Source organism: Neoarius graeffei, chromosome 22 (genome assembly GCF_027579695.1).
Source record: "Neoarius graeffei isolate fNeoGra1 chromosome 22, fNeoGra1.pri, whole genome shotgun sequence".
In the NCBI taxonomy this organism is placed as follows: domain Eukaryota; kingdom Metazoa; phylum Chordata; class Actinopteri; order Siluriformes; family Ariidae; genus Neoarius; species Neoarius graeffei.
Genome location: NC_083590.1, coordinates 31,088,653 through 31,101,798, shown reverse-complemented (window position 1 = coordinate 31,101,798; position 13,146 = coordinate 31,088,653). Strand labels below are relative to the sequence as shown.

Genomic DNA, 13,146 nt, shown 5'->3' with positions numbered 1-13,146 from the left:
ATATTGGCTGGCTTTTTTTCGTGGTCTATCAGATATATTCCATTCAGCTAGCATGATATTGAATGAGTTGAAGACAAGTAGCTGAATGGAATATATCTGATAGACCATGAAAAAAAACAGCCAATATTATCATTACTGTACATACTGTCTTCATATCAGCATTCTCGAAGACCAACGCTAGCTTACCTGTGACTCAGTGCTTTTAGCATGGCAGTCCAGTTACCTTCCAGTTGGTGTAACGTTCATCGATAGTGTTGGCGAAGGCCAACGCTAGCACAGTCAAGCCAGTGCTCCCAAGAGCTACTAGCACAGGCTAACGACTGATAAACTAATATTTCTTTCTCCAGCCTCTTCTTCCACGCACACTCGCCACAGTATGTTTCACTCATACTTAAGTATTCATTTCCCTGTGTAATTTAATTAGTTACTTTTAAAAATCAACATCAACAACTACACACAACGGAGTGACCTGGCAGACAAAATTCTCTCAAACTCTTCTGTTTTTAACAAAGCAAACCTGGCGACCATGTTTGTTTACAAATTGCCACAGTCGCTCGCTAGCGCGGAAGTTTTGCGGCTTCCACATGTGATGTCATGTTGCCTGAAAACGTGCAATATTGTAACAATATTGCATGCTCATTCTCCATTGGGTAGAGAAGCGTAATACCGTACATGCAGGATATGCTAATATTACATGCTATCAAACGAAATGAATGAAACCCGCTAGAAGGGAATAGAACACGTTTTTATTCCATGGAAAAAGTGTCCTGTATGTATAATAATTCCTGATATTTCAGTCCGATGACATCACTCCCAGTGTTTTCCCACTGACTGGACACGCGTTGTCAAAATGGCGAACTGGTTCAAAATAAAAAAAAAAAATTGTGGATGCGTCTATATAATATAAAGAACATTACATGGTGGCGGCGAAGATATGAAGTTTATCTTCTTGCGTTGAAAAATATATCACCCGGTATATAAGTTTCTGTGGTTTTGCTATCGAGATGATAATGTGTTACAATGAGCACATATACCAACCTTTTAGCTGGAACTCCTATCAGAGCTACTGTTGTCGAACATTAATTAGCCCCGAAGCATTCATCAGCAATGTGGATATAATTTAATTTTACCTCATCACTTCCTGTGTTGGTCTTCTTTCTTGTCAGAGATCCCTTGGTGATCAGCTCAAAGATTTTAAGTGTCACAGTGCGTCCTCTACCCAAACCCTCTGAGCCGGTCGTCATGGTGGAACTGGCACCTCTGCTGAATGTAAGTAACCAATCACTTCACTCAACCAACCAATATCATCTACACAGCTCAATATTTGCGTAAATGCATGCTGTACTTCAGTTATGAAGCCTGTGCTATGTGGCTCATTACCATGATCCATGTTCCTACAAAGGCGTTCTCACCTTTTAATAACAGTCTCTCGAAATAATCTTGAAATAATTATCCCTACATGGACTGACGTCATGCTTGCTAATCCATGTAAACACCTTATAATTTATGCTGAACCTATAGCCTGGAAAAATAAACCTAGTTCTGGGACAAACGTCAATGAAATATAAATATCTCATCTCATCATCTCTAGCCGCTTTATCCTTCTACAGGGTCGCAGGCAAGCTGGAGCCTATCCCAGCTGACTACGGGCGAAAGGCGGGGTACACCCTGGACAAGTCGCCAGGTCATCACAGGGCTGACACATAGACACAGACAACCATTCACACTCACATTCACACCTACGGTCAATTTAGAGCCACCAGTTAACCTAACCTGCATGTCTTTGGACTGTGGGGGAAACCGGAGCACCCGGAGGAAACCCACGCGGACACGGGGAGAACATGCAAACTCTGCACAGAAAGGCCCTTGCCGGCCACGGGGCTCGAACCCGGACCTTCTTATTGTGAGGCACAGCACTAACCACTACACCACCGTGCCACCCCTAGCCAGGAAGTTTTTGCTTTTTCATTTAGCAAAAGATTTCAAGATTATATCCACTTTTACACAGTCTGTTCAAAATGGAAACCTTACGCCTTTATTCTGTCTCGTGTTCTGTCCAAAATAAAATGTCCAAATGTGGAACTGGGGGTCTTATTGTTCCGCCTCTGAGCTGGTATGGTTGGTAGTAACAGAGCCAGAATCGACGTCTGTATAAATGGGACAGCCAGAACGGCCGAACAGAGGTGTGATGTTTTTGACCTTGACATTCGTCTTTCTGAGACCAGCACGAATTCAAACGTCTCTGTCTACGGCGTCTAAGCTCTGCATGCCTTTCTGCCTCAAATCAATTCCTACTTCTCTTCACTTTCTCCTCAACATACTTCTGATCACACAATCATATGGCTTGCACGAGTCTCTCCACTCCTCTCTTCCTCATTACCCCGCTCCCCGTTTGTGAGCACAAACGTTTTTGTGAATGCTAGCTCGGCGAAAGGACACAAACATGTTATAGCCTATATATTGAGGCTGTTACTTCCCTGAAACATGTATTATTGAACAGAAGTGATTACATGTTGCATATGTTGAAGAGTGGTATAAATGCTCACAAAAGCACCTCAACACTCAGTTCAACCAATGTTGTTTTGAAAGCAACACTGGTATGCCCTGGATATTCATATTCTCGACGCATAGATATGTCATCCTTGACGCCTATGCGCCGTTGTGACACATCACACCTCTGGTTGTGGAACACCGGCTCGCAATGTAAAATGGCACTCTGGAGTGGCTTTATTCGGTTCAGTGTAAATCACTAAAGCTGGAATATTGAGCTGCCTTCTTTACGCCAGTATTACGGAATATGTAGGTAAAAACGTCATCCATCTATCTAGGCTAAAAATATAGTGCATCAATCTCATGTTTGGCAACAATGTGAGGCTTTCATTATTTATTTTATTGATTTTTCACTGTTGGCATAATACCTTTTGACATAAAAAAATATAAAAACTGATTATTTTCTGGCAAAGATACTGCACACTATTTCCTTTTAATGGTCAGACATACTCAGTTGCAGGTACTGAAGGCAAGATGCAAGTGTATCAGTGTGGGCTTTGCTATAGACAGACAATCTAAAAATCAGTCAAAATTCCACTCATGAGTCAAAACACGAATAGGCAACATTCACAAGGGATATTCGATATTTACAGTAGAAATAACGATGCAAGTCAAGGTCTGAAAACTGACTCGATCTATCTTCTCTATAATAAGTGGCAAAGTTAGTTAGTTAGTTTGTTTGTTTGTTTGTCTTGCGCTAACGTCACCATTTCTTGATGGATTTTCACCAAATTTGGCAAGTAGGTCCGGGGATGGCCAGGAATTTTGAAAATTTAAACAAAATTCATGTACAGGCCCCAGGGAGGTCCCTGGGGGGCACAACATCCACCCACCCCCTCCCTCACTAACTTTTATGTTACATTTATCAACACAAACTCTCGACAGATCTTCATTAAAATTGGCACATAGGTACAGGAGATGGCCACAATTTGGCAGAACTCAGAAATTCCATATTTGGGCCCCAGGGGGTCCCCACTGGGCCCCTGGGTGGTGGATGTTTGGATTTTTGTTTGTCTTGGGTTAACATCACCATTTCTTGGCGGATCTTCACCAAATTTGACATGGAAGTCTGGGGGCAACCCAGAATTTTGCCAAACCCAAGCAACGCCAGGTAACCTGCTAGTAAACAATAAGAGAAACAGCAAGCTTAGACTTGCTGAACAGACTAGAAACAGACAAACTAATCACATTTAAACATAGAACAGCTGAACACATTAGGGTAACAAGCCAATGATAACAGAGAGATAACAAAAAAAGGCCCATGGCAAATAAACAAAAGCACAGAGATCTAAACAAGTGAGAGCTGTGCAAAAACATGTGACACTTGTACAAGAAATGTATTCCTCTGTAAAACAGTGTGAAACTGTTTTACAACCTCATTATTTGTCATATAGCGAGCAGAGTGGAAGCAGAGGTGGATGCAAGTGTAGAATTTCTTTGATTAAATAAGATGGAAAAGTCAAACAAGTAAAATAAATCAACAGGCTTGAAGGAACTCTTGACAAAGAACAAAGCTTAGCATGGGTGATAAACAAAAGCATGAACAGCAAACACACACACCCCTTTTTGAACAACAGGTAATGGGTTCATTTAACAGTTCCATTCAAGAATCTTTGAATCTTGGTGCCAGCTAGAAAACCAGCCCATGTTTTCACCAGTTTTAAAAAGAACCATTGTAATCAAGAATGCGTGATGAGTGGAGGGCGTAGCACAATGCACAACAAAAGTAAAGAGTAGCAGCAAGATGACGAAGCACACTGATTACCTACAAGCTTTAGTTCTGTTATTACCTCGCCCGCAACGGAGTCAGCGGGGCGAAGTATTGTAATCAGTGCGGTTTGTTTGTTTGTTTGTGTGTCTGCCTGTTAACAATCTAGCGTCTAGACGGGTGCACCGATTGACTTCAAATTTTCAGAGTAGGTGGGCAATGGTCCGTAGATTATGTGATTAAATTTTGAGGGTAATCGGGTCAAGGTGAAGGTGAAGGTTAAGGTCACCGGAAAGGTCAACCTTTTGGTCAAAATAACATATTTTCCATTATAACTCAAAAATGGTTGCCGATAGACAGATGTTTACTATTATGAGCATATAGGAACTCCCATATGGCCTTTCATTTGGCACCATGATCTTTGAAGTTGAGTGACCTTGAAAGGTCAAACTCAAGGTCACAGATTTTCAGAGGGCTGTCACTTGAAAACGGTTGATGGTAGACAGATATTTACCACCATCAACGTATAGGAAGTGCCATATGGGCTTTCATTTGGCACCATGATCTTTGACCTTGAGTGACCTTGAAAGGTCAAACTCAAGGTCATGGGTTTTCAAAGGGCTATAACTTTAAAATGGTTAATGAAAGCCAGATGTTTACCTTTATCAACATATAAGAAGTCCCATATGGGTTTTCAGTTGCCGCCATGACCTTTGACCTTGAATGACTTTGAAATGTCAAACTCAAGGTCGTGGATTTTCATAGGGCTATAACCTGATAGCTGATGATTGAGAAATATTACCATTATCAACATCTCATCTCATTATCTGTAGCCGCTTTATCCTGTTCTACAGGGTTGCAGGCAAGCTGGAGCCTATCCCAGCTGACTACGGGCGAAAGGCGGGGTACACCCTGGACAAGTCGCCAGGTCATCACAGGGCTGACACATAGACACAGACAACCATTCACACTCACATTCACACCTACGGTCAATTTAGAGTCACCAGTTAACCTAACCTGCATGTCTTTGGACTGTGGGGGAAACCGGAGCACCCGGAGGAAACCCACGCGGACACGGGGAGAACATGCAAACTCCGCACAGAAAGGCCCTAGCCGGCCACGGGGCTCAAACCCGGACCTTCTTGCTGTGAGGCGACAGCGCTAACCACTACACCACCGTGCTGCCTACCATTATCAACATATGGGTATAAAATAAGTGCTGTCAGGCGAAGTTTGTTTTGCCTGGCAACACTTGTTGCAGATATTTGTTTTCATTCCATTTTTTCTGAACATGTATCTTTTTTTCCTTTTGCTCGCCATTGCTGCACTCTGCATCCTCTCCAAACTAATGACACGCCCACTGATGTCATCATGGTTCATGCTGGGAAAACCCAGCTATATTTTGGTTCCAACTAAGAACCAACTTTTTCAGGTTCTGAACCAATTTATTTTTTTTGTTGAAATGCTCTGAACAGTTCTCTATTTGGTGCATGAACCGGAATGGAACCCATTCCCTGTTGATGGAAAAAGGATAATAAAAAAACGAACCTAAGTAAGGCGCTAAATTCAACATGACAAGACACAGGGGAGGGTGATCTGTGAGGCACATAACAGGTTCATGGGATGTGCAGGGGCTGATTGGTAACATCCGTCCTGACATTATGACCCTTCTCACCATGATTACATGCTCCAAACTGATTAAACTTTTCTTGAAATAATCATAAAATTAGAATGCTTCATGGAGAATCAGAAAGAGAGGGGTCAGAGTTGTTTGTTTATGTGGCAGCTATCAACATAATTTAATGCATTAAATTCATGGATTTTACAAACATGAATTGACATGATATACATGTATATCAAGTCAAAGTCCTTCCCAAGCCAGGACCTGGTCTTCCCAGGCAGTCTTCTGTCCTAGTACTAACCAGGCCCTTAAGGCACATTAGGCAGTGTTGATCTCCACTTCTAAAGCCCTCGGCTTCTCGCCTATACAGTTAGGGTTACAGTGGGGCTGGCCCTCTGGTAACTGCAAGAGTTTGACTCCCCACTCACATCTGTATTGCAGCATGCCTTGCCAGATGGCAGTAGGTACTATTTTTATGATGGTCTTTGGTATGACCTGACCACGAGTAGAACTTGCAATCTCCTGGTCAAGAGGCAGACACACTAACCACTCAGCCAACTTGCAGTATTATACATATATATGATATGGGCAATGACCTGGCGACTTGTCCAGGGTGTATGCCACCTCTCGCCCATAGTCAGCTGGAATAGGCTCCAGTTTGCCTGCGACCCTGTACAGGATAAGCGGCTACAGATGATGGATGGATGGATGGATGGATGGATGGATGGATGGATGATATGGGCAAAGGTTTGTGGACACATGAACATCACAGCCATATGTGACATTTCTCCAAACCTGTTGCCATGAATGTGAGCACACAATTGCCTACAATGACTTTGTATGCTGTAGCATTAAGAATTCTCTTCATTGGAACTAAATGACCCAAACCTGGTCCACTATGGCAGTGTCCCTACGCACAAAGTGAGGTCCATGAAGACATGGTTCGCCAAGCTTGGAATAGAAAATCTCAAATGGCCTGCACAGAGCCCTGACCTCAACCCCATTGAACACCTTTGGGATGAACTGGAATACCAACTGTGCCAAAGCCTCCTTACCCAACATCAGTGCCTGATCTCACTAATGCTCTTGTAGCTGAATGAGCACAAATCTGCACAGCCACACTCCAAAATCATCTAGTGGAAAGCCTTCCCAGAATAGTGGAGCTTATTATAAGAGCAAAGGGGGACTAAATCTGGAATGGTGTGTTTAATAGAGCGCATATGGGTGTGATGGTCCATGGGTGTCCACATACTTTTGACTATACAATGTACTTATCCATCAAGTATTACGTTCACAAAGACCAAAGCCTTCCTTGCACCACCATTAAATTTAAATTCCATTTTCAAATGTCATTGGTGAGCATAGAGTATGTGCAAGATAATGAGAACTGAAAAAAGTTGATAATTCAAGAATCATCTTTTCACAGCAGAACTCCAGGTCATGAGAGATCAGCAGTTAAATTTAGACTTATTGTTTTTGGGTTTTTTTTCTCTTTACGAGTATGCATTTTTAAAGATATTTAAAATGAGCCTTTTTCAAGTGTCTATTGTGTTTACTGAGAGGTTTTTTTTCTTTATCATTTGCAGTGTACAAAAAAAAAAGTACCCTATGGGTACATGTAGCTCATCGCATTATCTCTAGCTGCTTTATCCTTCTACAGGGTCGCAGGCAAGCTGGAGTCTATCCCAGCTGACTATGGGCGAAAGGCGGGGTACACCCTGGACAAGTCACCAGGTCATCACAGGGCTGACACATAGACAACCATTCACACTCACAGTCAATTTAGAGTCACCAGTTAACCTAACCTGCATGTCTTTAGACTGTGGGGGAAACCGGAGCACCCGGAGGAAACCCACGCGGAGAACATGCAAACTCCACACAGAAAGGCCCTCGCCAGCCCCGGGGCTCGAACCCAGGACCTTCTTGCTGTGAGGCGGCAGCACTAACCACTACACCACCGTGCTGCTGTACATGTAGCTACTGTTTACAAATAAAATAGTTTTCTGATCCCATGTCCATACAGTAAATATCACATACATGTACATGTTATCAATGATACTCACCTCATCTCTTGCAAGCATCACGAAGCTGTGAGCAGCATCAGGGCTTGGAGTATTTTGGTTACCGATTTTGTTTACTGTGTTTTGTTCAAAATCCAGTGCTGTGAACTATATCGATTTTCAAAATAGTAAGAAAGCAGGCACTTGTTCATAAATTGTCTTAGAAGCATTATTTAGTACTAATAAGCACGTTTTGTTTCACAAGTCTAGTGTAAAGACTCTAAAATAAATTAATTAAAAAATTAAAGCGAATAGCAGAAGCTTGATATTGGCTTCTCAATATATCGTCCAAATAGCTTAAAAAAACCAAAACCTTACAAAACTTTTCATTTGATCTTTCGGAAGGACCAAACAAAAGCTGTGATAATCAAAAGGTAAATTTTCTTAAAATAAACACCACTTGATATCGAATCCGTAGCCTTGGCGAACCACAAGGTGAATTTCATTTATCTTTTTATCTGCTGATTATCTTCCGATAATACAAAATTATAACAAGGTTTCTCTTATTCCGTTTCTGGTTCTGATTGGTTCTGAAGTTTATCAAGAAGTAGAATGGGTAATCGAACTTGATCAGGATAAGTGCTGATTGGTTACGAAGTTTTTCTATTGTTACACTCATTCTTACATTCGTATAACATGATGATGGCTTCGTCACTCGTTCTTGTGTACCTTTGATAACGCGAGATCAGCTGTTTGTATCACGAGATCACGATTCACCGTTCTGGTGATTGTAATGCGTATGCGTATGCACATGCGGTATTGTTCCACTCATTTTTACATTCTTACAGCACGATGACATAGTGGCTACTGCCTCGCTTAAACATTAAAAAAAAAACATCAGACCCAAAATCTGAGGCCTTATTCACAAATAATCTTCCCTTGCCACTGAGATAGCATTCAGGCAGCAGCAGTATGAAGCATTTTCATACCTTCCACCCCTTTATTTTCTGACAGTTGTAAGAGAGAAGGTGGTGCAAAACACACAAACTGTGAATTTCTTAAAATTATACAAATGAAAAGCTAACTCTGCTGGGAGGTGGTTAATCAGATTGTTTTATATTGCCATGAGTAATAATGCCCATGGTGATGGTCAAGCTGTACCGAAGCAAATGCAATGCAAGATCGAACATACACAGCTGCTTGGTAGGAACTAAAACATAAGCCTCGGTCACAACCGGCCGTACGTGCTCCTACGGCTGGTCTACGTGCAAAAAAACGCAAGAAACGCACGGACGGTGTGTGTGAAACGCACGGAGGGCGCGCGTGTGACGTGCTGATTTTCGAGCCGTAGACTGGCCGCAGAGGTTCTTTGTCATGTCAAACAAACTCTACGGGCGCTTACGTTTTTTTTCTGGTTGCAAGACAAACTTACGGCCAATGTGCGTCTTTCTCCACGAACAAAAAAAAAAACGCAGCGATTTGGGAAATGCCAAAAAATCATACGTCCGGTTGTGACCTAGGCTATAGTTACAATTGCATAGTAACTGAAAGTCACTTCTTATAGTAGGCATTTCAGGTGAAAATTAAAATTCAGTCCAAATTGCTTGAAATTGCTCTCCTTGAATTCAGAATTGAATGCTGAACAACATACTTTTTACAGAATTAATATATGTTTATCCGTTCTTGAGATATGACAAATCAAGGGTTGAAAAAACAGCTTAATTTTTCGAAAACTGTCGTAATATTCTGTCTGAGGATCACATGGTCCAAAATGGGCCTCATTAACCAGTAAGATCAAATGTATTTTCTTCATAGCTTTTCTATTTTCAAGATATTTACATGAAATTTGGCAGGCACATAGATGGTTGTATACTGAATACAAGTTTGAAAAATTAATAAAAACAAATTATGCAAATTTGCATTTAATTAGTATTAATTATACTAATTAGATAAAATGTTAAATCGGTACACTCAATAAAAAGAGTAATAAAAGATTATTTCTAATACCCTCTTTGTGCTCTGTAGGCCTTTGCATTTATCAAAAGTAGGGCCTACTAGTGTTTATATGAAAGAATAGAAATGATTATTTTGATTAATATTCACAGCTTTCAAAGCGAACCTCAAAAATCTGTGTGATCCACATCCAATAAATAATTCACATTAAATGAATTGAAATTGACACTCTCGTTTCTGACTTCCGATTTTTTAAAACCTCAAAGATCTCAATATTTTTCATCAAAACAACTACAGTCATATTATGAAATAGCATTTATTTACATGAATCAGTTTGATTTGTAAAAAAATAAGTAGGTAAAGCTATGAAAACTCACTTCAAAGTCTCCCGTGAATCATAACATCAAAACTAGCAGATGGAAGATTTTGCTGAATACATCATCAGAAACAGTGAGAGCGAGAAAACATGCCTATAAAAAATATCTGATTGATATTCACGAGTAATCCAGTCAGAAACCGATCAGAAGAGAGAGAAAGAGCCTGCCCGCTTTCCCGTGACTCAAAAATCACCGGCAGGTTCCCGATGTCTCGCAAGCAGAGAATGAACTCTGTTGTACCAACTTCAACCTGCCATTACTCCCAAAGTACTGAACAGATCTTAACCAGATACGTTTCTTTGGAAAGCAGAGATTATAAGCTTTTTAATGGTAGTATTGATGATAGAAAGTATTCAAAAGGTAAGCAATGACCGATTTGGAAACTTAGATGAGCGTCTGCATGGACGATTTTCACAGCACGGCCAGCGAGCACCTGATATTCCTAATTATAGCCTGGGACACCTTGCAGAAAAGTGTGAAGCAGCAAAATTGTTTTAAACTGATTTAATACTCAAATGTGCACCAAGTTCAGAGAGAAATGCATTGGTTGAAATGCGTATGAATATTCAGCTTCATGCAACATATGTAGGTACTCATCTCATTATCTCTAGCCGCTTTATCCTTCTACAGGGTCGCAGGCAAGCTGGAGCCTATCCCAGCTGACTACGGGCGAAAGGCGGGGTACACCCTGGACAAGTCACCAGGTCATCACAGGGCTGACACATAGACACAGACAACCATTCACACCCACAGTCACACCTACGGTCAATTTAGAGTCACCAGTTAACCTAACCTGCATGTCTTTGGACTGTGGGGGAAACCGGAGCACCCGGAGGAAACCCACGCGGACACGGGGAGAACATGCAAACTCCGCACAGAAAGGCCCTCGCCGGCCCCGGGGCTCGAACCCAGGACCTTCTTGCTGTGAGGCGACAGCGCTAACCACTACACCACCGTGCCGCCCTATGTAGGTACTTTCTGGATTTAATTGTTTATGAAAAATGAAAATGATATCAGAACAGAAGACTTGAGTGCACCATGTATACTATAGGACATCAATTTATCCTATGCGACAACATATTGCCAAATGTTTATGGACTCCTGACCATCACACCCATACTGTATGTTGAACATCCCATTGCAAATTTAGTCAGCCTGTTATAGTAACCTCTACTCTTCTGGGAAGGCTTTTAACTAGGAGCACAGCTGTGGGATTTGCCCATTCACTTATAAGCGTATTAGTGAAATCGGGCACTGATGTTGGGCAAGAAGGTCTGGCACAGAGTCAGTGTTCCAATTTATCCCAGAAGTGATCAGCAGGGGTGAGGTCAGGAGTCTGTCCAGAACACTCGAGTTCTTCCACTTCAGCCTTGGCTCACCATGTTTTTATAAACTTCAGTTTGTGTACAGGGACATTGTTATGCTGGAACAGGTTGGGCTTCTTAGTTCCAGTAAAAGGAGATTGTAAAGCTACAGCAAACAAAGACATTTGATACAATTTTGTTTTTCCAAATTTGTGACAACAGTTTGGGGAAGAACCACATATACTGTACATAGGTGTGAAGGTCAGGTGTCCAGATACTTTTGATCATAAAGTGTACATGTCCTCCATTCTGGTTAAGCCATCCATGCTTGTTCTGAGTGACACACACCCAGAGCATTATTAGCACTAAAACTTTCTAGCTAAAAAATTCTTAAAAAAAAAAATTACAAAACTGCTGAGAGGAAGTTTTAGTAACGGATTCCAAAGCGAAATGCATGGGTGAGGTCGAGCACGTTACCTACGGATGATGGTGTGTTTCATGAATGAATGAATGGAAGTCCAAATGGAAGTCATAGAAAATAAAACTAAAATGAGAGTGTTGCTAATTTCATACATTAAATAAAAAAAAAAATCAAAATACTTACACGGGCAGCACGGTAGTGTCGTGGTTAGCGCTGTTGCCTCACAGCAAGAAGGTCCGGGTTCGAGCCCCGTGGCCGGTGAGGGCCTTTCTGTGCGGAGTTTGCATGTTCTTCCCGTGTCCACGTGGGTTTGCTCTGGTTTCCCCCAAAGACATGCAGGTTAGGTTAACTGGTGACTCTAAATTGACCGTAGGTGTGAATGTGAGTGTGAATGGTTGTCTGTGTCTATGTGTCAGCCCTGTGATGACCTGGCGACTTGTCCAGGGTGTACCCCGCCTTTCGCCCGTAGTCAGCTGAGATAGGCTCCAGCTTGCCCGCAACCCTACACAGAATAAGTGGTTATGGATAATGGATGGCTGGATATAAATATTTACTGATCATATTTAAAGATGTCTGATGGAGGGTTTTTTTTTTCCATGGAAGTTGCTGAGATTCCAATCGAATATGAGTGATTGTACGGGTATGTTGCCACTCCGCTATCTTGAAACCGTCATGTTTGATGAAGCCTGTATGTTAGTCACCAATCCTCCCTCCAAACAATTTCACACGGAACACCAGTTCAGCTTCAGTCAACTTCCAGGTCTGTAATGTAAATGTGACAAATAAAGGGTTCTAATTCTGAAAATCTAATCAAATTTTCTGTAATCATGTGATTTTTATTGGCAACAAAATCCGCGAATCAACAGACTTCACTATAATGAAGTTTAAATCTCACTTGGCGAGATAACACATACCGGTATGCAGTACTGACAAAGATAGAAGTAAATAATCCCACTGCCATAGCAATACGATTCTTGCCATTTAAAAATCACTTTTCTCAGTGGGGGGGAACCTGATGGAGCTTATGGACCCTTTTCACGTGACGTCACGACAAACGCGGCCGCCATTTTGGACATGTACTACCAGTAGTTTACCACAGCCAACATTGAGGAACGGCAGCAAAGAAAGTGTTTATTTTCAGCAAGACTTCCATCATGCCACTATATTGTTGTGCACCTGGATGTAGTAACCATCAACAAACAAGGCAAGGGT

At 41.6% G+C, this 13,146-nt stretch overlaps 1 protein-coding gene across 1 annotated transcript in view; it reads left to right on the top strand.

Moving 5' to 3' along the window:
- Positions 1-13,146, top strand: part of adgrb2 (adhesion G protein-coupled receptor B2) — an 836,040-nt gene that overhangs the window by 419,529 nt on the left and 403,365 nt on the right. Inside the window, exon 14 of the mRNA XM_060904734.1 lies at positions 1,167-1,269. Coding sequence (XP_060760717.1) covers positions 1,167-1,269 — 103 coding nt within the window. The remainder of the gene's footprint in view (positions 1-1,166; positions 1,270-13,146) is intronic.